General features: G+C 57.3%; 4 protein-coding genes across 9 annotated transcripts in view; 2 read left to right on the forward strand and 2 right to left on the reverse strand.

Moving 5' to 3' along the window:
* The first annotated feature begins 541 nt into the window (after window positions 1-541).
* TGOLN2 (trans-golgi network protein 2) lies at window positions 542-4,324 on the forward strand. Of its 3 annotated transcripts, XM_014958717.1 has the most exons (5): window positions 542-659; window positions 1,115-1,812; window positions 1,888-2,274; window positions 2,953-3,036; window positions 3,956-4,324. In XM_014958717.1, exons 1-5 carry the CDS (start codon window positions 596-598, stop codon window positions 3,959-3,961), a joined length of 1,239 nt encoding a protein of 412 aa, XP_014814203.1. In that variant the 5' UTR covers window positions 542-595; the 3' UTR covers window positions 3,962-4,324. The 3 variants fall into 3 exon arrangements, with proteins under 3 accessions (XP_014814203.1, XP_014814201.1, XP_014814202.1); XM_014958715.1 differs by having other exon boundaries at window positions 1,115-2,274; XM_014958716.1 differs by having other exon boundaries at window positions 547-659; window positions 1,163-2,274.
* Window positions 4,325-10,189: 5,865 nt separating this feature from the next.
* LOC106897839 (caspase-3-like) lies at window positions 10,190-13,904 on the reverse strand. The gene is made up of 4 exons (XM_014958727.1): window positions 13,532-13,904; window positions 13,229-13,401; window positions 11,116-11,245; window positions 10,190-11,018 (listed from the first exon to the last, which is right to left on the reverse strand). The coding sequence occupies exons 1-4, from the start codon at window positions 13,725-13,727 to the stop codon at window positions 10,771-10,773; spliced, it is 747 nt and encodes a 248-aa protein (XP_014814213.1). The 5' UTR covers window positions 13,728-13,904; the 3' UTR covers window positions 10,190-10,770.
* Window positions 13,905-14,570: 666 nt separating this feature from the next.
* RETSAT (retinol saturase (all-trans-retinol 13,14-reductase)) lies at window positions 14,571-24,778 on the reverse strand. 4 transcript variants are annotated; one of them, XM_014958709.1, is made up of 11 exons: window positions 24,562-24,778; window positions 23,725-23,907; window positions 22,785-23,026; window positions 19,324-19,525; window positions 18,535-18,732; window positions 18,335-18,454; window positions 17,523-17,661; window positions 17,240-17,349; window positions 16,796-16,962; window positions 16,397-16,556; window positions 14,571-15,956 (listed from the first exon to the last, which is right to left on the reverse strand). In XM_014958709.1, exons 1-11 carry the CDS (start codon window positions 24,740-24,742, stop codon window positions 15,811-15,813), a joined length of 1,848 nt encoding a protein of 615 aa, XP_014814195.1. In that variant the 5' UTR covers window positions 24,743-24,778; the 3' UTR covers window positions 14,571-15,810. The 4 variants fall into 4 exon arrangements, with proteins under 4 accessions (XP_014814195.1, XP_014814196.1, XP_014814197.1 ...); XM_014958710.1 differs by lacking the exons at window positions 22,785-23,026; window positions 23,725-23,907; window positions 24,562-24,778 and adding exons at window positions 20,131-20,372; window positions 21,071-21,253; window positions 21,908-22,124; XM_014958711.1 differs by lacking the exon at window positions 23,725-23,907.
* Window positions 24,779-24,991: 213 nt separating this feature from the next.
* Window positions 24,992-25,552, forward strand: part of ELMOD3 (ELMO/CED-12 domain containing 3) — an 8,004-nt gene continuing 7,443 nt past the window's right edge. Inside the window, exon 1 of the mRNA XM_014958692.1 lies at window positions 24,992-25,033. Within this exon, the coding sequence (XP_014814178.1) occupies window positions 24,992-25,033 (42 nt within the window). The remainder of the gene's footprint in view (window positions 25,034-25,552) is intronic.

Below are 25,552 nucleotides of genomic sequence, written 5' to 3' on the forward strand. Positions count from 1 at the left end.
GAAAGGATTCCTGAACCAAAAGAAGGGAAATCAGCCCCATTTCTCACCAGGGTCCCCTGCTGCAGCCCGTTTTATCCCCTCGGGTGAGGACACGGCCTGACCAGGTCGGACCCGGGTCAGAGAGGGCCCGGCACCCCACAGCACAGCTCGGCGGCCCCCTTTTGGGCCACACTTCACCAAGTCCCGGCGCTGCTTTCTCAGGGCCTGGAAGCGGCCCCGAAACCGGTACGTTTTGCCTCAAACTGCTGCTTTTCACCCCAAAGGCGCAGCCGTTATCCTGCGCCAGGCCCAGCCCTAAGCCTAGGCCCGCCACCAGCGGCGGATGAGGAAGCCCCGCCCTTAATTTGCATAACCCCCACCTAATTCGTCAGAGCAGCTGCCCATCTTCCCTAAGCCCCGCCCCAGTTCTCCACAAGCACCGCCTCTCATCCTATTAAGGCCCGCCCCCGCTATCTCAAAAGCCCCGCCCCTTCCCTCCCGCCCACACCTTTTGGCCCCGCCACCTCCCCGCTCTCGCGAGATCTCCTGCCGGAAGCGGCGCCTGCCTCCCCGGAAGCGGTCTGGGTGGCGGAGCGGGCAGTCCCCTCGGGCCGCCATGCCGCTGCGGCTGCTCCTGCTCCTGCTGCTCCTGGCGCTCTGCGCCGCCGCCCGAGCCCAAGGTGAGAGGCCGGCGGAGGGCGGCAGGGTTGGGGGAAGGCAGTGAGAGGGGCCTGCGGCCCCGGGGGGGATCCGGGTCGGGGCCACTGAGGAGGGACCGGCGGGGAGTGCCCTGCGGAGGGGGTCGCTGAGGGGGAGTGCTCGGGCTGCGCACCCGGCAGGGTCGGGAATGGGGAGCAAGCGAAGTCAAGGCAGGGTCTGACACGGGCTCCTGGTTTGCGAGGGCTATTCTGTCGTTAGGCCTCTTCTGCGGGTGTGGGGAGGCTGGCGGGGGGTCGGGAGAGCTCCCCAGGGCGGGTTTGTCACCCCTTTGGTTCTCCCCCCGCCACCTTCCTTGTGGGGGAGTTTCCTTCCCCTTTCGGCAGCGGTGGGGAAGCTGTCTCGGGCAGCCAGGTGCCCTGCGGGTACCGAGTGTGGGGGCAGGCGGTGACTGTGAGCTCTGTGTGTTTGCTGGCAGCTGACGGGCAGAACTCAGAGAAAACAGAGTCCACCAAAACTTCCACAGGCGGTGGGGCAGCCTCCCAGCATGAACCACATAATGGCCAGGAAACTCAAGGGGATCAGCACCTGGATACATCCAGAGAGACTGAAGAGCACCGCTCCGGAGCGCATCAACCCAATGGTGAAAAGACCAAATCGAACACAAACGAGGGAGAGAAGATGAAGGACCCGAAGGGCACGGGCACGTCTGGCAACGGCAACAGTGTGGGGAATCAGAGCAGCAGCCAGGGTGGCAATGGTCAGAGCAACAGTCAGGCTGGCAATGGCAGTGACAACCAGAGCAACGGCGGTGCCAATAACAAGGGCAATGGCAGAGACACTGGTCAGCACGACAGCAGCGGCCCCGGTACAGACCAGAACAGCAATGACCCCGGTGAGCAGACCAACGGAAACCCCAGTAACCAGGGCAACCATGACCAGAGCCAGGACGGCAACCCAGGCAGCAGCGACACAAACCAGGAGCGCAACACCCAGAACCAGAATGAGAATGGGCAGGGCGAGAATGAGGGCAGTAACAAGGAGAAGCAGAGCAACAAGAACCAGGATGGCAACAAGCAGGATAAGGATGATCACGGGGACCAGGGCAACAATCAGGACAACACTGACAACAATCAGGACCAGGGCAGCAACGGGGACACCAACAATGTACACAAGGAGAACAGGAATGAGGAGAACAGGAATGAGGAGAACAGGAATGAGGAGAACAGGAATGAGGAGAACAGGAATGAGGAGAACAGGAATGAGGAGAACAGGAATGAGGAGAACAGGAATGAGGAGAACAGGAATGAGGAGAACAGGAATGAGGACAGTGAGGTTGAGAACCAGGACAGTAACGACGAGAACCAGGGTAACCAAATGGACTCACAGAGAGATAAAAGTTCACCACAACCAGCTTCCTCCCCTGCTGAGAGCGATGGCTTTTTAGTTAATGAAGAAAGCCCTGAAGAGGATGAGGCTAAAGAAGGCAATGATGTCTCTTCCTTTAGTAAGGAGAGAGAGAAGAATGTTCATTCTCTCCCCAGGGACCAGTCAGAGAACAGCCACTTCTTTGCCTACCTGGTGACCACAGCTATTATTGTTGCTGCTTTATACGTTGCGTATCACAACAAACGCAAGGTGAGTGGCTTTTGACGTGCTCTCCACATCTCCTCTGCACTTGAGGAGCTTCCTTTCCTCTCGCTGGTCACTGCTGCACAGTGGGACCTGCGCGGTTGAAGACCTTATCCCTCACCCTGACTTTTCTTTCTCACGGGTAGCTCCTTCTTGTTGCACGGTGTGGGTTTGGTTAATGTTCATTCGAGCCTCAGTCCCAACAGCTTTGGGAGGAGCACGGCGGGTGTGGTAACTGGGGATGGGGTCAGATCTCTGGAAATTGGGTGGCCTCAGCTCTGGTGGTTGTTTTCAGCTGAGGGAGATGAAAAAGGAAAGATCTGTGGAGTTACCCCTATAGCAGGTTGCAGAAGACTTGGCCTTAAATAGTCTTGCAGCTCAAACTACACAACTGTCTATTTAGTTTAATTTTTTTTCCTCCTGTAAAGCTATTTTTGAGGAAGGAGAAAGAAAACAAATTCTTACTGTTTTCTGCATGTTAGGCTTCATCTGCTCTCCATCTTAGCTGGGTTTATATATTCGCATTTATTTGCTTTGAGTGCTTTTTCAAATTAAATATGGTCACTAGGAGGAGGTGAGTGAAGCTGTTTTCGGCCCATTAGAAAGCACCTGCATTTCTGGTGAGAAAAGGCTTATTTGGTCACTACTGTCCCACTCACCTTGTCCCCGCTTCTGTCTCCAAAGATCATTGCTTTTGCTCTGGAAGGAAAAAGATCAAAAACTGGTCGACGGCCCAAATCTGGTGATTATCAGCGACTGGATCAAAAGGTAAGATCTCCCCCCAAAACAGGTGCTGCTTCATCCCAGGAGGCAGGCGGGCTGGGAGAAGGTTGCAGTGCCTGGTGTACGCTGTAAGCAATACAGTGGCTTTTCACATATAGAAATGGTCACAAAGCCCCTGCTTAGTTGTTACTGGAAAGCAGAATTTTTAGTTTCTTGTTCTAGAAACAGAGTTTTGCCAGAAAACGGAAGCAGTAACACTGAGAAATGGTGGCACAGAGGGCTAACAGCAGAGGTTTGAGTCTTGAGCTCAGGTGGGCTGAAAAATAGTTTGTCAGTGACTCAAATGACTCTTTCAAAGAAGTTTTTAGCAGGAGAAGGGCTGGATTTGGGGCCAATTCCCTTCCTTTCTCCCCCTGAAACTTTTTTCATGTACTGTCTTTGAGGTCAAAAGTGTCTGCAACGGGAGGAGGAGGAGACAAGGAAAGAAAATCTTTTAAAGATGAAAAAGTTATGCTGAAACTTAGCCTTTCAGAAGGCTGTCAGTATTTGGGGGGAGTGTGATGGTGGCTGTTTCCAAGCACTGTTGGGGATTTGGCTTATATAAAACTCCAGGTAGCCTTGGCCCCAGCGTGCAGTCAGCTCTGCAGCGGCATGGTGCACTGTTTGCCGTGGAAGCTCAGCTCTCCCTTCCTGAACTGCAGCCGTGCCTGGCTGGGGACACCATCTGAGTGTCATCAAGACAGTTTGCCTGCTTGAGCCTCCCTGTTTAGTATCACCAATATCTGGGGAGTTTGTTTCCCTCACCAGGAATTCCCTGCCTTGTCCCTGAGGCACTGTACAGCAGGCAGGCAGTTAGAAGGAGCTTGGTTTATATTTGGAAGCTCATTAGAGACACTCAGCCCACTGAGTAGAAGAGCCATGCTGAGCTTTCAAGTTGTTTAAATCTTTCTTTTTGCCTTTCTAGATCTAGATTCCTCCTCGGATATTCAGTGGAATAATGACGGCTGGTGATGACAACGCAGGCACGTGGGGACTCCCCCGCTGTAGCTCCCCGAGTTGCAGCTGTGCTGCCGTGTTCAGATTTCAGACAACAGGAAGAAGGGGAAATGCTTTTCATTTTGCACCTGCACCTTGGTAACGTTAAACCTCTCACTTCCTTGAAACGCCTTTCTCCTTTCCCAGCTGCCTGAAGATGAACTCGTTTTCCACTTGGGCTTCTGACCCAGGGAAAGCCAATGCCCAGCACTTGACAGAACTTATGTGTCCAAATGAAGTGGAATTTGCTGTCTACTGTACTGATGTCTCCAATAAATGCGCCTGTGAAATGAGCCATCTGACTCTTCCCCTGCCAGAACCATAGAGCTGCCTTTGTAACCAGCACGGTCTTGCCTGAGACACAGACCTTCTTCTCTTCTGTCCGTCGTATTTGGATGCTGAAGTTTGGCACGTGACTGATTGCACTAGTTTGGAAGTGATCTGCCAAGGACTCTGACGTGATTCGATTATTTTCTCTCTCTGTGATGAAGACAATGTTAGGGTTTATCATCTAGATTCTCTCTGCACATCTTCAGAAAGGCTGGAGCGGGCTTTGGCCCTGGGGTTGTAGCTTAAACTCCCTCACCCGCATCTTCTGCTCCAGGGGGGTCTTTTCCCTTGTGTTCCCCAGAGTTCAGACGTTTGCACTCAGGTGATGGTGGTGTGTGATGCTGTGAAGAAGGCAGGTTAGGCTTAGAAAGCTTTGTGCCAAATTGCAGCGGTGTAGCTGTAGCACATTTTGCCTTAGAAAATTGCTTTCCTCCCCCCCTTCTAAAACGGAGTTATGTGGTAATGTAAAACATACGGTAATCCTGAAGCGTTTGGGATGAAGGAACTTGCAGTCCTGCACTTCAAAAGTGCAGTATTGAAGCCGTGGAGTGTCCAGCTCCACTGAAGGAGCCTCCACGTGTGTAGACTCCCCGTGGCCGAGCGCTCAGTGCTGGCTCTGGCTGGAGAAGTGCTGCTCTGCCCGGCTGAGCGGTGAGGGGGCTGCTGGTCCCCAGGCTGCTCCACCTCAGCAGTGCCTGTTGCCTTGGCAAACCCTCGTAGCCGGCAACACGTGTGCCGTCCTTTCCACCCCTGAGTCACCGCGGGGCGTCTCCTCCCCGAGGTCACCTCCTGAGCAGGCAGCCAGCACGGGACAGGGCTTGTCCTGCAGCCGGCACGGCCTTTTCCCCCTCTTCCCCAGCTCCAAGGGGTTTTGTGTGGTCAAATGTACGTGTAACCGGCTGCTTGTCTCTGAGGTGGTAACTTTGGTGTCTCCATGGAGCGCTTCTGCTGAGGCCCGGGACACACTGGTTATATTTAAGGCAGCAAAACCCGCTGATTCATGAGTTACAGTCGTGAGGTTGTTCTTAGTTTTGTAGTTCTACTCCAAAGATGTTTGTTTGAGACGGGACGTTTCTGCAGAGGGTGTGAACTGCCCTGCCCGGCTTGTGCTTTTGTTTTTTCCAATATGGGCAGAAATAAATTGGTATGAGGCACAGAGAGCTCTTCGCATGGGTGCCCATGAGCACCCGAAGCTTGTGCTGGCTGTGAGTCACCCTCCCTGGGCACCCGCTGCCCGGCTGCGCAGGAAGAATCCTGGTCGGGGTGACTTCCCTCCAGCTGGCTGCGAAAGCCTTCCCGAGGTTGTGAACAATTGGTAATCTGCCCTGTGGTTGCTAAAGATAGTCATATTTGACAAGGGGAAAGACATTTCCTTGTCTGGACATAAAAGTTACAGCTGTATTTATTTTTTTCCACCCTGTTTTTCTCTCTTCCAAAAGAAAAAAATCATCTTTTTTTTTCTTTTTTCTTTTTGCTAGCTGTTAGCAAGCACAAAAAGAGGGACAAAGTCCTTCTTGGCTTTAAATAGCTCTCAAGGTTTATGTAGGAAACTTTTTTCTGATGCTAAAAGCACTTGCAGAAGCTATTTTGGAGAACGGGTGTGTGAGGTGGAGGGAAGAGAAAGGATGGGGGGGGGGGAAAAGTCTGGGAACGTAACCGTTGGGGGAAATGTGCCTTCTGAACAGGGAGGGGACTCCCGTGCCCAGGCTGTTGGAGAGATCCCGCAGGAGTCGGGGATGGTTGTCCTGGGTGTTTGTGGGCAGGATGCTGGGGGGGGGGGGGGCTTTTGTCTGGTGGCTGCGGGGGTGAGGGGAAAACCTCTTCCAACATGTGAAATCCCACGTGCCCCTGAGCTGCTCACCCCTGAATTTTTAGAGTGTGCGTGCTGTTTTCCTGCTTTGTCCCTTTTGTTGTTTTTTTTTAATTGAAAAATAACTTACAAAGTTGTTTGTTTTTTTTTTTTTCCACCATCTGCTTGCTTTTCTATCCTGATGCCTTCCGGTCCCCTCTCGTCCCGAGCGGTGCTGGAAATCCCACCCTGTTTCCAGCAGTGAGCTGGTGACAGCGAAGGGAAGCGAGGAGGGAGCTCTTGGGAGAGCGGGACCCTCATACCTCAACCACCCTCTGGTTGTACCGAGTGTGAGCTCATTAGTTACGTTAACGAGAATGTACAGAGCCCTTGCTTTGCTTGGCGCCCACCAGGGCTCAGGCAAGACAGAGATGCCCATTTCCCAGGAAGGGGAGGGTTTGGGGAGAGGCAGAGCTCACACTGGGCTAAATTGGGGGAATTTCCCCCTGAATCTGCAGCCCTGTGGTTCCCAGGGGTGGCACGTTTCTTCTGCCAACAGAAATTGTCCCAGCTGCGTGAAACGTCTGGGAGTGAGACACAATTTGTTGATTTTGATGCTATTTAAATTTATGCAATGTGTTTCAAACTGGTCAAGGTGCGTGTAACCTTTTCCCTTGGGACACGACACGTTTTCGAATGGATGGTATCTGTCGGTATGGATGGTTTTTTGCCAAATGTTACTACTTTTAGGCCAGCTGCCTTGCTAGTTTGAATCAGCAAATGGTTTGTTTTCTGCTGCAATGAAATGCAAATTGCTTTGAAGGATCAGATTTTTTTTAAGTTTCTTTGCACTGTTTTTTTTTTTTTTTTTCTTATCCACTTCTTTCTCAGGTGTTGTGTTGCTGGTGGAGTATGTGCAGGTGCCACACACAGGTTTGGAGGGGCGACGCCGCACACTGAGGAGCGGTTTGTGACGGTGAGGCTGTTGTGGGTTGGGTCGGTGTCTAATAGCAAAGTATCATGTGGCAGCTCAGTGAAGTGTTTTTCTTTGTTTTTGCAGGCCCTGTGGGGGCTGCCTTTGAAACGGGATGAGCGTTTGAGGTGAGCCAGGTAGTAAAGAGGAGGCACCTGGGGCTGGAGACTTCTTGTACGTTCAATGGTGGTTTTGTGTTGCTTGGTTTTTTAGGCCCCACAAGGAGTGACTGCTGATGAGTCCAACTCTGGAATCCATGCGGAGCGGGAGAGGAGAATGACACGGCGCAGCTGAGGAGGGGGATGTTGCCAGAAAGGTCCGGGTTGGCCTTTGTGATGCTTATTGCTGTGTGTGGAATAGCTTGTTCCTTCTCTGTTTTTTTTTTTTTTTTTCTGTGGTGAAGTCAATAAATGGGTTTAAGAACAATAAATGTGGAGTTTTCACCTTTGTTTTTTTTGGTGCGTGTTCTTTTTGTGGCCTCCTTTGAAACCTGGTGCTGACAGGGTGGGTTAGTTCCTCTTTGTGCAGAAAAAATAATAATGTCTTTTTAACAAAACCAAGTCTTTGAGCCAAGTGGTCTGTGCTCAGAGCTTTGGGTGCTATATTTGCATGTGCAGATGGGGTCCCTGGTGCCTGGCCAACCCTGCAGCCGGACGGGGCCGAGACAGGTCTCAGCCGAGAGCGGATTTGAAAGTTGCCGGTCGCTTCCCCAGGGGCCGGTACCGGCGGTGCCATCCCACCGGAGCGGGAGGATCTCGGTTATGTAGGTCCGGACCTTAGGATGGAGTTTAAACTGCTTGAACAGCTCGGTGTGGACCTGTCCTGCTGTATTTCTTCTTCCACCCACAGGGAGGCTCCGAGGAGGATGCGGGTCCCAGCGCAGCCGCTCTCGGAGCAGCAGAGACTGGGAGAGACTGGAAAAGCCAAAGCCCAGCAGTGCCGCAGCGGGTCCCCGCGGCAGGGGATGGTGATGAGAAGGTGCCGTGATCGATGGCAGGTGATGAGGGCACTTCTGGGTGGTGTCTGCTGCTGCTTCCTGCACTCAATGGAAGAAACTTTCTCCTTTCCCCTACTTTGTCCCTAAAAGGAGAAAATCCGCCCTCCTGCACTCTTCTCCAACTTGGCTGCCCACCAGCCGCCTGGCAGCGAGTGCAGGGGGCGGGCAGGGACAAAGTGTCAGGGGGGATACTTATTTTCCTGTTGATGGGGTTGCTGAGAGTTTGGGGGAGGAAAAAAAGGATGGAAAGGGGGGATTAAAACGAAAATTCTCCCTTTGTCTGCATGGGGGGTTGGACTGAGGGCTTGGCTGATTCTTCCTGCGAGGTTGGATCATCACACACTGCTGAGTCCCTTTAGGGCCAAGGAGCAAGAATTACCCAATTGTGCTCCCAGAGCACGAGAACCCACTTCCCCCCGGCTCCGAGAGCGCTGTGAAGGTCTCAAAACTGTTTTATTCTTACGGGTGGAGGGAGAAGGAGCAGCCCTGCAGGTCCCTGGAGGGAGAGGGCAGCGGCATGAGGGTCCCATCACGTGTGCCAGGACGTGGGGAGCGTGGGCTGTGCTGGGGCAGCTGCACCACCTGGCAGCCAAAGTCCAGGAGTGGAAAACGTGCTCAATAAAACAGAAACGACCTCTGGGCTGGGCTGGGCTCTGCTTACCAGAGCTGGATTGCTCAGGGCCATGCTGGGAAATAGTGATACGGCCGAAGTTTATCCGGGAGGGTGGAGGCAGTGCTGGTTAAACACACCAGCTTCACGCTGGGCACAGGGCAAAGCTCTGCCTCCTCGGTGCAGGTCTTCACCCCCCACCCTCCCTCCTTCCCCAGCCACTGCGGGACACGTCCCCTGTCTCACGGACCAGGGACATCCCTGCAACCATTCAGGCTTTTTTATTGATGTGGGTTTTGTCAATAATTGGTACCAATTATTCTTGGTACCAAAGAGAGTGTGGGAGGAGAGGACCTTAAGCAAATACATCATGTCACAGAATCACATGGGGTTGGAAGGGACCTCTGGAGATCATCTAGTCCAACCTCCTGCCAGAGCAGGTCCACCCAGAGCAGGTTGCACAGGAACGTGTCCGGGGGGGTTTGAATGTCTCCAGAGAAGGAGACTCCACCACCTCCCTGGGCAGCCTCTTCCAGCCCTCCGCCACCCTCACAGGAAAGAAGTTCCTCCTCACGTTTAGGTGGAACTTCTTATATTCAAGTTTGTGCCCATTTCCTCTTGTCCTGGTCTCCACCACTGAAAAAAGACCGGCCCATTCCTCCTGACACCCACCCTTGAAGTATTTACAAGCATTGATCAGATTCCCCCCTGGCCCGTCAGCATCTTTGTCTCCCTTTGCTGTCCCCTCTCCAGCCGTTCCCTGTCCTTCTGGAACTGGGGAGCCCAGAGCTGGTCCCAGTGCTCCAGCTGGGGCCTCCCCAGGACAGAGCAGAGGAGCAGCATGACCTCCCTCCACCTGCTGGTCCCACTCTTCCTGATGCCCCCCAGGATGCCATTGGCCTTTGTGTCCACCAGGGCCCATTGCTGCCTCATGGGCATCCTGGTGTCCACCAGGACCGCCAGCTCTTTCTCCTCAGAGCTGCTCTCCAGCAGGTCACCCCCAGCCTCTCCTGGTGCAGGGGGTTATTCCTCCCCAGGTGCAGCACCCAACACTTGCCCTCGTTGAAGTTCATCAGGTTCCTCTCTGCCCAGCTCTCCAGCCTGTCCAGGTCTCGCTGGATGGCAGCACAGCCCTCCATCGTGTCAACCACCCCTCCCAGTTTTGTATCGTCAGCAAACTTGCTGAGGGGACCCTCCATCCCCTCGTCCAGGTCGTTGATGAATATATTGAAGAGGACTGAATGTCCACGAGGTGTCCCAGCTCATCCACCCCCTCTGCTCCCATCCCAGCTGGAGCTTTTCCCCTCTCCCCTTGCTCACTGAAAAAGGAAGCCCGCACAGACCCGGTTATCCATTGTGAACTCAGAACTACCTTGAGTCAAACGCTCCCAAGTCACTCCCTGACCCCGCTCTGGGTCCCAACTTAACCCACGAGGCTGCAGATCCTGCTTAACCAACCTATATTTTATTATTTTTTCTTTTAAATCTTTGAATTCTTCAACAGCCCCGTGAGCAAACGGCTTGACCATGAGATGATCTGTACAGCCAGGGCAGCGGTATTTTCATTATGGGTAGGGCACCAGCCAGATAAACGTATCAGCTCTGCCGCTGTAAGGCAAAAGTCCGTGGCTTGTGCAGGTTTGTTTATATTAAAAATAAATAAATAATTTTAAAACCCACAAATGGCTGAGATTGTATTTGCATGGTTGGGGCTCTTTGGTGAAGGAAAATCAAGGGGAGGAGCAGGTCTATGTCCTGCTCGGGGGCTGTGGGCGAGGGCGGCATGGGGTGCTGCTGTGGGGCACCCTCCTGCGCTCGGACGGGATCAGAAGGTCCCACGGGACGATGTGCCTCAGCTGCCTTGTTAAAACCCCCCGGGGCAGCTCCGGCACATCCCGGGCTGAGCCCATCACCTTTCCGCAGGGGTTTTCTGTTGGTTTTCTTGTCACTTGTCCTTTTTTTTCCTCCATGTGTGAGAGGGGACTTCTTGCAGCCAAGGTGCTGCTCTTCACCCCCTCAGGCTTCTCCAGCAGAGCCAGAAGCTCTCAGACACCACCCGCCCCCTCTGCAATGGGCGCCGAGAAGGGGAAGACCTCCTGCAGCAGGTTGGTGACAAAGCAGGGCATCTCCTTGCACCCCTGGTGGGTGCCCCTGGCCTGGAAGTAGAAAGCCACCTCCCCGTTAATGCGCGTCATGAGGCTGTTGAGGGCCAGGTGACGTTCCTCTCCCTCCAGGAACTTGAGTAGGGCCTGGAGGAACATGGAGCCGGCGATGTTGCGGAAGGCCGCGTAGCCTGCAGAGCGCAAAGGAAGGAGAGGGAGGTGGGCTGTGCCTGTGGCGGCAGCGCTTCCCAGAGAGGACATCACCGGGGTGTCACGGCTGCCCCTTACCTGGGCTGCAGGCGAACATCACGGCAGTTTGGGGAGGGATGGAGAGGTAGTCTGAGAAGCCATCCGGCACAGGCTCCCCGCTGTCACACTCCACCATCACCCCCTGGTCCAGGTCTTCCCCCCGACAAGCCTGTGGGCACAACAGCGGCCGTGAGCTTCCCCCGCTCCACTCTCTCCCATTTGCCCGTCTCCTGGGCTCCTGGAGGCTCCCTGTGGGCCTGGGCCCCCTCCTGGCTCCCACTCCCCGAGTCCTACAGCCCCACACAGTTCCTCTCCCACCTCATCCATCAAGCATCCTCTTCACTTCTCGGTCTCGGCTTCACCAAGCCTCTCATCCGATGAGCCTGGAGCTGGGGCTCCCTCCTTTCTTCCCCAGGCTTTTCTCATGAGCCTGGTTCCCCTCCTTCCCCTGGTTCTCCTCGTTCCCCTGGTTCTCCTCGTTCCCTTGCTCTTGGTGTTTACCCCTCCCCTCCACGGTGAATGTGGTGCTGCCCGTCCAAACCCAGAAATAAACCTGGGAAACGCAAGAGTCCACCGGGAAAGAGCTGGGAAAGAGATTCCCTTTGGAGCGCAGGCAATGGGCAGCCCAGTTCTTGCCTGGCCCTTTATTCTGTGTGATGGTTTGGTCTTTCCCACAGGAGCGCCGGGCTTGGCTTTGGGAAGCTGCTGGAGAGGGACTAGAGCTCTGAGGACAAGTTTCATCCCTCCATGGAGCTGATGGATGGGACCCAATGGAGCAGGGGATGTGTCCTGGAGTGAGGGGAGTGTCCCCTCGCCTCTCCCTCCGCCAGCACCCTGCCAAACGCCAGCCCTAAATCATAGAATCAAGGAATGGTCAGAGTTGGAAGGGACCTCAAAGATCATCGAGTTCCAACCCCCTGCCCTGGGCAGGGACACCTCCCACCAGACCAGGTTGCTCAAAGCCCCATCCAGCCTGGCCTTGAACCCCTCCAGGGATGGGGCAGCCACAGCTTCTCTGGCCAACCTGGGCCAGGCTCTCACCACCCTCACACCAAAGAAGTTCTTCCTAATATCTAATCTAAATCTCCCTTCTTCCAATTTAAAACCATTACCCCTTGTCCTGTCATTACAAATCCTGGCTCAGGACGAGGCGCCAGTGACACCGCAGCACGGAGAGATGGATGGAGACCACCAGGAACCCAGGAGCCGTGGTGACATCGAGGAGACCGGCCCTTCTCTTGCCACCCGGGCTCTGGGCACCCTCTGCCCTGTGGTGTTTGAGGGCCTTCCCCAGCGCCAGCTTAGCCCACCAGCCTTGGTGCCCTAAGCAGGGTCGGGGTCTGCTGGCCTGGCTGGGGGATGTCCCCGGCTGTCACAGCAGCCAAGCCCTTTCCCAGAAGGAAACGGATGCCGGGAGTGATTTACACTCAGCTGGCAATGCTTCTGGATATTTGCATAACGTTTGCTCAGCTCATGCTATCTGCTGGGGTCTGCCCAGCTGCTGGGTTATTTGTGTCTTGGGTGAGATAATCCTGCCCGACGGATCAGCATTAGGGCAGAATTCCAGGGCTCCTCTCCTGCAAGGGCACGTTCAACCTCCCCCTCTGGCCTTAATTTTTTTTTTTTTTTGCCCTGCTCCATCACCAGTTCTCAGCCGGGCTTCTCCCGGCCCTCCCCTGGGGGGGTCTGCTCTGCCCAAAAGTCAGGGTTACGGGATTTGAAGGCAGCTTTTACTGATTCATCCGCATCCCGGAGGTGTCTGGGGGGAATATTTGAGCCCAGCAGCGTCACGGATCGCAGCAAACAATTCAGTTTCAGCCCAGGTTGTCCAGAGGGTGCGAAGCCCTGGGAGAAATGCTCCCACCTGGAGACACTGGGAAAAGACTGGGGCTGTTTCCCTGAAGAAGGGACACACGTAGGGGTGATGAGGAGCTGGGAGAGGAGTGTTTGCAGTGAGCAAAGGCACCTCAAAATCAGTGAAAGCACAAAAAAGACGGATGGAGAGTTGTGGTGGAAAGATGGGGAGCAACAAAAGGATTGAGCTCCACGATTAAAACAGACTTTTACCGACAGCAACCTTAAGCCTCGTGCTTGTGTCAGTCTAATTCTGCACAAACTTAGCAAAAAGGGGATCAAATTATCACCCTGTTACCTGGATAAAGAAGATTTTGGGGATTTTGGTGAGCACTGGGCACTTGTTTGAGGATAAAATCTGGAAAATCCGGGTCAGTTCAACCTGCTCCGAGTCAGAGCCGAGTAGGAGCCCCTGCTGCCCGTGGCTGGAGATGATGCTCACGAAGTGCTCCCCGTGCTCGTGGCCGCACTCTGCAACGACACGGCCAGACCCCTGCCTCCGAGCCTCCAGGGGCTCCAGGGGCGTCATGGGGGTGGGAAACGGGAGGTTCCCAGGTTGGAGGCGAGGAGGGGGTTCAAGGCTGGCAAGGGGGATGCCTACCTTGCTGGTAAAGCTCTTCTATCTCCTTGGCTGTCTTGTTGTGCTCCAGCTTCACCTTGTAGTTGAGCCGTGAGAGCGTGTAGGAAAGCTTCTCTGCTTCTCTCTTGGCTCCCTTCCGTGGGTCCAACTCACCATCGCTGCCGTAAAAATCGGTGTTGACAATGATAAGAGCCCGGCTTTGCCTGGGCTGGGCCATGCTGGGGTGTCCCCTCGTGGGCTGGTGACCTCCAAACCCTCACCGCACCGGTGGGGAGCCGGGGCTTGTCCCTGCAGTATGTGTGCTCCCTCGGGAAGTCCAGGGGAGCAGATCCCAGCTGACACAGCGCCAGTGCCACTGATCTTCAAGGGCAAGGCAGGAGCTGTGCCCTGTCACCTGCCGAGGGCGCGCAGTGGCACCGGGCATGCGTCACGGGGGACTGAGAGGGCTGGGGCTTGTCACCAGGGTAGGCAGGCATCACCGGCTGCGGGAGAGATGGGCTGGCACCGTCTGGAGCTCATGGGGCATATATGGGGAGGAGGGGTGGGGGGAAAGAGGAAATTTTTTTCTCTGAGGGGATGATGAGGGTTTGGAGGGGGCGGGGGGATGGAGACACCTGCGTGGCTGGAAGCACCAGGAGCAGCCGGGCCATCCCCCACTGCCCTTCTCACCCTCTCCCCATCTTGGTGTCACCCCAAAGCCAGGTAGCAGGAGCTTCCCATCGCTGCCCGCAGGGAAACTGCCCCTTCCAGCTTCCCCCGTGGGATCCTTGCAGGGCTTTCCTGGCCAGTGCTGCTCATTGCCCGACCCTGCCTGCTCCCTGCTGGCCTTGGGGTACCCAGTTATGCATCGGTGTGTAACTGGTGCATACGGGGTACCCACTTCTGCAATTATTCCTCCCCAAAAGCAACTGGTGCTGGAGCAGGATGAGCCCTCAGTGAGGCGCTAGCAAGGAGGGGGTCTCCACTGCACCCCCTCTCCCCTTCCCTCCCCAAACCCATCAAAAAGCAGCAGCCCTGCTTGTCCCACATCACCAGGCGCCAATCACGAGATGGTTGTTAGTGTTTCATTTATTTCTGCTCTCACATGCTTCCCTTCCCCTTTGGAGAGGACTTTGATCAGGTTCCCAAGCTCTTCCCGGCAGACAGAAAGGCCAGACTTGTTCTGTTGCTCAAAGGAGTGGGTGTTTGCACCATCGTGTGTCTCCAGGCGATGAGACACAGCGGGGGGGGAGGGAGGGGTGTAGAACAGCACCGAAATAGAGGCAGCGTGGCGGGGTTGAGGGGCTGCGTCGCTGCAGAGCACACCAGCCCTGCTGCTCCACCACAGCAAGGCAGGACTTCGGAAGCACTGTGCAGCTGGCAAAGCACCTTTGCTCTTAAATAGCTCGTCTTAAATTAATCTGCCTGCTCTTAAATAGCCTGGCTTAAGTTAATCCGCTCTTCACACCCAGCCTTGGTGTGATGTGAGGACCTGCTTGCTCCACTGTCCCGTTGACTGGGAGCCAGCTCCTTCCCACTGGGCCGCGTCCATGAGCCTCTCCGGGGCACCTTTGTTAGAACACAGCAACGGGGCTCAGTTTCGCGTGACTTCCCCTCGCTTAAACACAGCTGGTGCCCATCCAGCAGCTGGCAGGGGTTTACTGAACCTGCCCAACGCTGCCTGGACAAGCCCGTGCACGGCCCCATCTCTGGGAGGTGCCACCTCCACAACCAGCAGGGCTGCAGAGTCCCATGTGGAGCTTCAGGAGCCCCATGAAGCTCTAGGAGCCCAACTAAGCACCCAAGCTGCCATCTCAGTGGGGGAGAGCATCACCCTTGACCCAGCGGGTCTGGGGGCTGCAAGAGAAGGTTGATGCTCTTCTGATGGTCCACATGGCTCTCGGACACTGGCAGGGATCAAGCAGCCCTTGGGTGTTGCTGGTAGAAGCTGTTGGGTCTTGCATTCTGGTGTAACCGTGGTTTTTGGGGTTGACTTGACTTCTCTGCTGGCCATCATTGCACATGGCAGCTCTTGGAGCTCCTCTTCCTGGCACCAGAAGGCGTTTGTCCTCAAAAGGATGGCCAAGGATCAACACTGGCTTTTACTCAGACACTGTGGTGAAAGGAGATGAGCTGTTGGTGGGCGAGGTCTATGGCAAGCTGGCTGGAAACCAGGAATGGCATCTTCCTGGGCTGTAATCCTTTGACTTTGCATTGCAGAAAGATGTGCTATAGGCAATTGAGAGCTGAAAATAGGGCAGTGTGGGTGATCTGGCGGGCTGGGGGTTAAAGGGAGGTCCTGGCCGGTGGGATGGCAGGCATCAGTCCCCCTTCTTAGAGTTGGTGGCCTCTGTGCGCTTTTTCAGCTGCACCATGTCGACGTAGAGGTTGCGCTTGAGGATGGCGCTGGCGCAGATTAGGGCTCCTTGCAGGGCTCCCATGAAGCCCCCTATGCACAAATCCTGCCCTGGAAGAGAGTGGGAGGTGGCAATGGCAGCAACCACGGTCCCCGTGAGCAGCCCACAGAGCAGACCATCAACGCTCTTCCAGAAATCATCATCCCCAAACACCTTCCCCACCCTCCAGCTGCCCCTACACCATCCCTTGGGACTGAACCCACAAACCCTCTCCCTGCTTGTGCCTTTCCTTCTTCCCAGCAGAGAAAGGGCCTCATCCTGCCCATCTACAATAAATCAGCATGGGGCAGGGAACCCACATCCAGGAGCCCTCTCCTCCTCCCATTGGGACCATGCCACTCCATTTTGACATGCTCCAGCAGCTCCTGCATCACCGTGTGGCAAAGCAGTGGCTTGTCCCCTTATTTCATTGAAGGAATGAAGGCTTTTTCCCCCCATATCCCGCTTCCCCAGAGGTGTCTTATCTGAGAACGCGGTGTGGCCATGGTACCTGTCAGGTAGAGGTTGGGGACAGCTGTCTGCGCCCTCACTGTGGCAATGGTTTCGGCTTTCATGCGGGTGATGTTGTGGTCAATGCCGTAGATCTCCCCCTTGGGGCTGGCAATGTAGTGCTGGTTGGTGAGGGGTGTCCCCCCGGAGATGTATTCGATCTGGGGGGGACAAGGGGACAATGTGATCTGCATGGGTTAGGCATAGTGCTGCAGGGTATCTCCTTGTGTTCCAGAAAGCTATTTTCTTGGGGTACAGGCAGGGACAGGTTTGCTTGCAGACCCTTGGGTGGTGGTTCTGGCCAACTTTGGTACCCAGCTCTTACATTTGCAGGATGGGACTGGGTACACAGGACCCAGGAGAGGAGCTGGAGGACCCCTGAACCCCCAGGTTTCCTCACCCTGTCCTCGATGCGAGGGTAGAGCTTGAAGACAGTCTGCATGATGGCATCCACAAAGGTCTTCTTCAACTCCTCATAATCATCTCCCCGCTTATTGACCTGCTTGTCCTTCCACTCCTCAAACCACTCGTATTTGGCGAAGGTCACGATGGCCAGCGTGGATTTACCTGCAGCAGGATGAAGTTGAGGCAGTTGTCCCTCTGCCCACACTCATGCCACCATTTCACTGCCACAAAACCAAACCCAGGATGTCCCCAGGTCTTTATGGTCCCCTATCCTTCTTCCAGTTATCTTGGAGACCACTTCCCATGAGCAACCTGCTCAGCAGCTTTGACCATGGCTATTTTAGGAGAAACTCCTTGTTTGCTCTCATCAAACAAACCAAAACCCAGCAAGAGTTTTCAAGCCACTCTGAAGCGTGTGTGGTTGGGCCTCAGCCGTTACCTGGGTGCCTGGTTTCCCAGGTGGGGTCCTTGGCTGATGGGCAGGTGACAAACAGGAGAGGGATGTTCTTGGCAGCTTCTTCTCTGGAAGAAGCCAGGTAGCGATTCGTTCTGCAGAGAGATGCAAGGGTTTGAGGTGGGTTTGGATTCAAACCTTGCCCTGAATACCTGTTATGCCTGAATCCCCATGCGGCGAGGAGAGCCAAGAGCATTTTCTGAATCACACCTCAGGAATCCACCTCCTTGTGCTTAACGGAGCATGTCTAAGGTGATGCCAAACCTACATTTCATCCAGGTCAGTTCCTGTGTACATGAAGTAGTTGGTGGGCTCCAGCCCCAGCTCTTCCCTTGAGCCGTTAAGACCTACGAAGACGGTGAAACCCCCTGCACCGTGTGTTGCCATGCCAAGCTGCGACTGGATCTCTGCGACAGGGAGGGAAGAAGGGGAAAATTAGTATTTTTGGGGGTCCTCAGCTGTGGAGAAGTGATTTCTCCTAGCAGCAACCCCACTTAGACCTTCATTGCTCCCGTGCTAATGGGTAAACTGGCTTATCTCAAAAGGTCCATGTGTGCTCAGGGGGTGGTTTGGCAGCTCCTGCAGAGGCCCTTTCCTACAAGGGATGGTTTAGGGGACCCAGGGATTGAGCTTTTGCCAAGTTTAATGACCTTCCTGGATCCCAACATGCTCCTGCTCTGCCAGTGTCGGATGGCTGTAGACCAGGACCATACCAGCCCCCAAAAAGCTTCCCCCTGGCCATGCTCCTTCCCTCCAACCCTATCCCCTTCCACCCAACCACGTTCTTTCCAGAGCACCAAGATGATTTTGTGGCAGCGCTAAATCCAGCTTTAAGCAGACGATTCACGAACTTCCAAAAGTTTTGGGGCGCTCCGCTGTGGTTATTTTAGGGAAACTGAGCTGCAAGGTTTGATAAAAGCTCAATTAAAAACCCTGCAAAGCAATGTACAGCCGGGGACGGTGTTCCGAGTGCTGCAACGTGAACATTTGTCTAAGAAATAATTATAATGGAGCCACTTTCTGAGGTGGCCTCGGGGTGGGGGGGGGAATGCCACAGCCCCGAAGGAGCCCGTGTTTTACCCGGCAGCGCCCGCGCCTCCGCCGGCAGGAGCCGTTCGTAGGTGTTGAAGATCCCGGCGTCCGAAATGATGATGGGAGCAAAGATGTTCACCAAATCCTGGCCTTTCTTAACGCTCACGCCTGGAAGGGAAAGGTGGAGTTGGGGGGGTGATGGGGGGTCAGCCCCGGCTGCGCGTCCCCCATCCCACGCCGGCGCTCACCGCAGGCTCTGCCCTGGGAGTCCAGCAGGATCCTCTGCACCGGTGCCTTTCCCAACACGTTGCCTCCGGTTTTCCGGATAACGGGAATGGTGTGGAAGGCGATTTCCCCGGCTCCTCCTTTGGGGTACCAGGCGCCGCGGAGGAAGTGGTTCACCAAGATGCTGTGCATGGAGAAGCTGGCCTTGGAGGGGACCACACCTGAAGAAAAACAGGCCGTTTGTGCTGAAACGTTGAGTGTGTGGCTTTTCCTGAAGGTTTTAGGAGGAAGAAGGCCCTGTCCTCGCCTGGATGTAGGGCTCTAAGGCAGGAGAGATGAGTTATCGGTACCTGGAGGAGCAGGGAGGGCATTGGGCGTGGGTGGCCCTGGGGCTCTTTGGCAACTCAGTCTGCACTGGGCAAGTCATGGGGGGCTGGGAGCAAACCCTGGGGGTGTGTGGGAGGGGGTGGGATGTTCCCTGGTGCAGGAGTGATGCTGCCACACCACAGGCAGGAGGCCAGGTAGGTGGAGGGAAAGAGATGAAGGGGGACATGGGGACAACTGGGGGACAAGGGGACAACCGGGGGACATGGGGACAACTGGGGGACATGGGGACAACCGGGGGACATGGGGACAACTAGATGCTGGCTTGGGGACAAGAATGCTGGCAGAGCACCCACACGCACAGCACCCCCCTGTTCCCAGACCGTGACAGCCATGAAAGCAAGAAGAAAAAAGGCTTTACTTGGGTGGGGTATTTTTTTTTGCTCCTAAGGGTTCAACTTCCCCTCTGGAACCTCCTGACCACCTACCGTAGGTGGGGAAGATGTAGCTGAGGACGGCCCGGAGCTCGGGGTTGGCGGTGAGACCCTCCACCACCTCCTTCAGGCTGCGCGGGGCCAGGCGGCAGAAGGCGCTGAGCCGGGGCAGCAGCCCCGAGCGGCAGAGCAGGGCGACCAGCGCCCGCGGCAGCATCTTCAGGAGTCCCACCAGCACCGTCCCTCTGCCCACGCTCTGCGGGGGAAACGCGCTCCCTGAGCATCCACCACCCCGGGGGGGGAGCTCGAGAGATGCTCCAAAGTGGCTTTTTTTCCCCCTTATTTTGAATTTAAATGAATTGAAATGAATCGCTTGGCTGGCACTGCTAGCAGGGGCTCTTCAGCTCCGCGTCCCAGGGGAGCTGTGGGCAAGGTGAGCGCTTCCTCCCCCCCCCCGCCAAAAAACCTCCCCTGAGGCAGGGGCCCCTGGTCTTTGCATGATTAATGTTGATTTAGCACCATTTGTAATAATTGCAATCACCCCACGGGCTGGGAGGCCCTGCAGTGTCACCCCACGGCACCCGGCAGGGGGAAGTTGGGGTTTGGGTGGGTCCCATCCGGGACCATCTGTGGAGAGGGGGGTTAAAACCCCGGGTGCAATGGCACGGTTTTGAGGAAGAAAAGGGGGATTTTTTTGCCACGTTCCCCCCAGCTTTTGGGCCGGGTTGTGCAAGGCCATTATTCCCTGCACTTGCCCAGGATCTGGGTGTCAGGGCAGGGAATTTTCCCTCCCAGCAGAAAGGGACCGGAGCCAAAACAAAATATTCCTGGGGAGGGGGGAGAAGGTGAAGCCCACTCTACCTTCACCAGCCGCTTGAACTCATCGATCGCGGCCTCCTCCCCGGGAAACTGTTCCTTCAAGCCTTGGAAATATTCCTCCTTCCCGGAATAGAGGCGGTAGGTCCTGCCGCTGCCGGGCTCCCCCAAAACCACCGCGTCGAAGACGGCCGGCAGCCGAGCCCACTCCAGCTGCCCCTCCGTCAGCTGGTCCACCATGAAGCGAGTGACGGAGCCCTCCTGCATCTGCCCCACGTAGTGAATACCTGCAAAGAGGCATTTTTTTCATTTATTTTGGAGTTGTTCGTTGTTTTTTTCACTTTTTTCACCCCCCCGCAATCGCACACACCTGTGATGCACAGGACCCCCCTGTGCAGGGGAAAGGGAAAAGCCAGGAAATATCCACCTCCCCTCCTGGGGCGAAGGGACAAACCCAGTGCTCACCGCCAGGTTTTTAATCAGCTTTTAGGAATTTCGTTGCACATGGATATTTTGCCTTTCCCTGTCACTGTCAATAATTAATCGTGTCCAGCTTAAGGTGCGGATGGGGCTGGACTTTGTCTTCTTGGAAGGAGTTCACCCAGGGAGCCTTGTCCCGAGGTGACATCCCCAGACAGGGAATTCTAAAGGGGCCGAGCCGGATACAGCAGATTTTCTTGGCCCTGCGCTGGGTCAGGGGCAATTCTACAGAGTTTTGGTGTTTTTCTGAGGAAGTGCCTTGTCATTTGGCAGGAGGAATTTGAGGCGAGGGAGGGTGTGTGAGATCATGCAGAAAAAGGGCTTGTGCAACACGGAGCTGGGGACGCCTGCGCTGGGTCCCCCACTGGTGTTTCGGGGGCGATTCCCACCTCACGGGCACCCTCCCACCCCCAACCCTCCCCCCTGTGGCTGAGCCTCCCCGCAGTGATCCCAGGGAGGAATTTTGGGACCCCAAACACGGGTGTGTGTGGGGGGGATGTCGTACCGGTGTCGAACTCGAAGCCCTTCTCGGTGAAGGTGTGGCAGCAGCCCCCCAGCTTCCCATGCTGCTCCAGCACCAGCACCCGCTTGCCCGCCTTGGCCAGCAGCGCCGCAGCCCCCAGGCCCCCGATGCCGCTGCCCACCACGATGGCATCCAGCCCCGAGGGGACCTTGTCTGCCGAGAAAACTGGGGGACGGGGGGTGGGAGGGGGTGGCATCCTCAGCGGCAGGACGGAGCACCCCCTGGTACCCGCCGGTGACACCAAAACCTTGCCAGGAGGTGATGCCACCCTGGGGGGTGATGACACTCTGGAGGAGGGGGGGGTCACACAGCTCCAGGGGGTGATGCCACCCTGGGGGAGAGATGCCACCCCGGGGGGTCATACAGCCCCAGGGGGTGATGCCACCCTGGGGGAGAGATGCCATAAGTGGGGGGTGGGAGATGCAGGCTCAGGGGGTGATGCCCCCCCCGGGGAGTTAATGCTGCCCTGGGGGCTTATGCCACCTCACCAGGCAGTGTCACACCTGGAGGAGATGCCACACACTGGGGAGGTCCTATTGCCCCAGGGGGAGAGACGCTCTTCGAAGGGGAGATGCCACCCTGGGGCGTGATGCCACCTCCCTGGGCAATGCCACATGGGGGGAAATGCCACTCTGGGGGGATCACCCAGCCCCAGGGGGTGATGCCGCCCCACGGGTGATGCTGCGCCAGGGGAGGGTGTCACCTCGCTGGGTGATGCCACCTCGGGGGGTTGACACAACCCGGGGGGCGATGTCCCCTCGGTGGGGCGCAGGGGCAGAGGCGGAGGGGGGTCCCACCGTGGGGAGCAGAGACCCGTACCTGTCTTGACGACCGTCCTGCGGGCAGCCTTGTCGGTGACCAGTGGGGCCGGGGGGCGGCGGGTGTCGGTGGCGAAGGGGCTGGGGTCGCTCCCCGTCCCCCGCAGCTGCCGGAGCAGCAGGAGCAGGAGCAGGACCGGGAGGAGGAGGAAGATCAGCCCGTACAGCCACATGACGACCATCCCGACTGCCGGTGCCGATCGGCGGCCCCCGCTCCGCCCTCCGGGAACGGGCGGCACCGGGGGAAGAGGGGGCGGGGCTGGGAGGGGACACTGGGGTTTGGGGGCCGGTACCGGCCACTGGGAGGGGACACCGGGCGCTGGGGGTTGGTACCGAGCACCGAGACATGACACCGCCGGGCGATGACACCGAGAGGTGACGGTGGGCGCTGGGAGGGGACGGACACCGGGAGCTGGGTGGTGACAGCCGGTATGGAGCACTGGGAGGGAGTTGATGGTGGGCACTGGGAGGTGGTACGGAGCACTGGGAGTTGATGGTGGGCACTGGGAGGTGGTGTGGAGCACTGGGAGGTGGTGTGGAGCACTGGGAGTGAGTTGATGGTGGGCACTGGGAGTTGATGGTGGGCACTGGGAGGTGCCCGGCAGGGGGAAGTTGGGGTTTGGGTGGGTCCCATCCGGGACCATCTGTGGAGAGGGGGGTTAAAACCCCGGGTGCAATGGCACGGTTTTGAGGAAGAAAAGGGGGATTTTTTTGCCACGTTCCCCCCAGCTTTTGGGCCGGGTTGTGCAAGGCCATTATTCCCTGCACTTGCCCAGGATCTGGGTGTCAGGGCAGGGAATTTTCCCTCCCAGCAGAAAGGGACCGGAGCCAAAACAAAATACTCCTGGGGAGGGGGGAGAAGGTGAAGCCCCCTCTACCTTCACCAGCCGCTTGAACTCATCGATCGCGGCCTCCTCCCCGGGAAACTGTTCCTTCAAGCCTTGGAAATATTCCTCCTTCCCGGAATAGAGGCGGTAGGTCCTGCCGCTGCTGGGCTCCCCCAAAACCACCGCGTCGAAGACGGCCGGCAGCCGAGCCCACTCCAGCTGCCCCTCCGTCAGCTGGTCCACCATGAAGCGAGTGACGGAGCCCTCCTGCATCTGCCCCACGTAGTGAATACCTGCAAAGAGGCATTTTTTTCATTTATTTTGGAGTTGTTCGTTGTTTTTTTCACTTTTTTCACCCCCCCGCAATCGCACACACCTGTGATGCACAGGACCCCCCTGTGCAGGGGAAAGGGAAAAGCCAGGAAATATCCACCTCCCCTCCTGGGGCGAAGGGACAAACCCAGTGCTCACCGCCAGGTTTTTAATCAGCTTTTAGGAATTTCGTTGCACATGGATATTTTGCCTTTCCCTGTCACTGTCAATAATTAATCGTGTCCAGCTTAAGGTGCGGATGGGGCTGGACTTTGTCTTCTTGGAAGGAGTTCACCCAGGGAGCCTTGTCCCGAGGTGACATCCCCAGACAGGGAATTCTAAAGGGGCCGAGCCGGATACAGCAGATTTTCTTGGCCCTGCGCTGGGTCAGGGGCAATTCTACAGAGTTTTGGTGTTTTTCTGAGGAAGTGCCTTGTCATTTGGCAGGAGGAATTTGAGGCGAGGGAGGGTGTGTGAGATCATGCAGAAAAAGGGCTTGTGCAACACGGAGCTGGGGACGCCTGCGCTGGGTCCCCCACTGGTGTTTCGGGGGCGATTCCCACCTCACGGGCACCCTCCCACCCCCAACCCTCCCCCCTGTGGCTGAGCCTCCCCGCAGTGATCCCAGGGAGGAATTTTGGGACCCCAAACACGGGTGTGTGTGGGGGGGATGTCGTACCGGTGTCGAACTCGAAGCCCTTCTCGGTGAAGGTGTGGCAGCAGCCCCCCAGCTTCCCATGCTGCTCCAGCACCAGCACCCGCTTGCCCGCCTTGGCCAGCAGCGCCGCAGCCCCCAGGCCCCCGATGCCGCTGCCCACCACGATGGCATCCAGCCCCGAGGGGACCTTGTCTGCCGAGAAAACTGGGGGACGGGGGGTGGGAGGGGGTGGCATCCTCAGCGGCAGGACGGAGCACCCCCTGGTACCCGCCGGTGACACCAAAACCTTGCCAGGAGGTGATGCCACCCTGGGGGGTGATGACACTCTGGAGGAGGGGGGGGTCACACAGCTCCAGGGGGTGATGCCACCCTGGGGGAGAGATGCCACCCCGGGGGGTCATACAGCCCCAGGGGGTGATGCCACCCTGGGGGAGAGATGCCATAAGTGGGGGGTGGGAGATGCAGGCTCAGGGGGTGATGCCCCCCCCGGGGAGTTAATGCTGCCCTGGGGGCTTATGCCACCTCACCAGGCAGTGTCACACCTGGAGGAGATGCCACACACTGGGGAGGTCCTATTGCCCCAGGGGGAGAGACGCTCTTCGAAGGGGAGATGCCACCCTGGGGCGTGATGCCACCTCCCTGGGCAATGCCACATGGGGGGAAATGCCACTCTGGGGGGATCACCCAGCCCCAGGGGGTGATGCCGCCCCACGGGTGATGCTGCGCCAGGGGAGGGTGTCACCTCGCTGGGTGATGCCACCTCGGGGGGTTGACACAACCCGGGGGGCGATGTCCCCTCGGTGGGGCGCAGGGGCAGAGGCGGAGGGGGGTCCCACCGTGGGGAGCAGAGACCCGTACCTGTCTTGACGACCGTCCTGCGGGCAGCCTTGTCGGTGACCAGTGGGGCCGGGGGGCGGCGGGTGTCGGTGGCGAAGGGGCTGGGGTCGCTCCCCGTCCCCCGCAGCTGCCGGAGCAGCAGGAGCAGGAGCAGGACCGGGAGGAGGAGGAAGATCAGCCCGTACAGCCACATGACGACCATCCCGACTGCCGGTGCCGATCGGCGGCCCCCGCTCCGCCCTCCGGGAACGGGCGGCACCGGGGGAAGAGGGGGCGGGGCTGGGAGGGGACACTGGGGTTTGGGGGCCGGTACCGGCCACTGGGAGGGGACACCGGGCGCTGGGGGTTGGTACCGAGCACCGAGACATGACACCGCCGGGCGATGACACCGAGAGGTGACGGTGGGCGCTGGGAGGGGACGGACACCGGGAGCTGGGTGGTGACAGCCGGTATGGAGCACTGGGAGGGAGTTGATGGTGGGCACTGGGAGGTGGTACGGAGCACTGGGAGTTGATGGTGGGCACTGGGAGGTGGTGTGGAGCACTGGGAGGTGGTGTGGAGCACTGGGAGTGAGTTGATGGTGGGCACTGGGAGTTGATGGTGGGCACTGGGAGGTGGTGTGGAGCACTGGGAGTTGATGGTGGGCACTGGGAGGTGGTGTGGAGCACTGGGAGGTCGTGTGGAGCACTGGGAGTGAGTTGATGGTGGGCACTGGGAGTTGATGGTGGGCACTGGGAGGTGCCACTGGGAGGTGACAGCGGGCGCTGGTAGCGGGCACCGGGAGCTGACACCGGGAGCAGCCCCGTTCCCCTCCACGGCCGCGTTCCGCACGGTATAACCCTCTCCGGCCGCCGTTACCCTCCCCACGCCCCGCTCCCCGCGGTGCACGCCGGGAGATGTAGTCCCCCGCGGGGCGGGGCCGCGCACGGCGCCTGCGCACTGCGTGGCGGCGGAGCTGGGGGGAAGGCGGGCGGGCAGGGCGGTCCCGCCGCCGCTTCCGGTGGGCGCGGGG

The sequence above is a fragment of the Calidris pugnax genome, unplaced genomic scaffold (genome assembly GCF_001431845.1).
Source record: "Calidris pugnax isolate Ruff unplaced genomic scaffold, ASM143184v1 scaffold244, whole genome shotgun sequence".
NCBI lineage: Eukaryota > Metazoa > Chordata > Aves > Charadriiformes > Scolopacidae > Calidris > Calidris pugnax.

What these genes read in the sequence shown, in the direction of transcription:
- TGOLN2 (XM_014958715.1), top strand. Translation starts at nt 596, where the DNA reads ATGCCGCTGCGGCTGCTCCTGCTCCTGCTGCTCCTGGCGCTCTGCGCC. An exon ending in CGCCGCCGCCCGAGCCCAAG is followed by an intron (nt 660 to 1,114) that starts GTGAGAGGCCGG and finishes GTTTGCTGGCAG; the next exon opens with CTGACGGGCAGAACTCAGAG. An exon ending in CGTATCACAACAAACGCAAG is followed by an intron (nt 2,275 to 2,952) that starts GTGAGTGGCTTT and finishes CTGTCTCCAAAG; the next exon opens with ATCATTGCTTTTGCTCTGGA.
- LOC106897839 (XM_014958727.1), bottom strand. Translation starts at nt 13,727, where the DNA reads ATGGCCCAGCCCAGGCAAAGCCGGGCTCTTATCATTGTCAACACCGAT. An exon ending in CCAAAATCTTCTTTATCCAG is followed by an intron (nt 11,246 to 13,228) that starts GTAACAGGGTGA and finishes TTGTGCCCACAG; the next exon opens with GCTTGTCGGGGGGAAGACCT. An exon ending in GATGTTCGCCTGCAGCCCAG is followed by an intron (nt 11,019 to 11,115) that starts GTAAGGGGCAGC and finishes TGCGCTCTGCAG; the next exon opens with GCTACGCGGCCTTCCGCAAC.
- RETSAT (XM_014958709.1), bottom strand. Translation starts at nt 24,742, where the DNA reads ATGGTCGTCATGTGGCTGTACGGGCTGATCTTCCTCCTCCTCCCGGTC. An exon ending in GGGCTTCGAGTTCGACACCG is followed by an intron (nt 23,027 to 23,724) that starts GTACGACATCCC and finishes GCCTCTTTGCAG; the next exon opens with GTATTCACTACGTGGGGCAG. An exon ending in CTCCCAGGGCAGAGCCTGCG is followed by an intron (nt 18,455 to 18,534) that starts GTGAGCGCCGGC and finishes TTTCCCTTCCAG; the next exon opens with GCGTGAGCGTTAAGAAAGGC.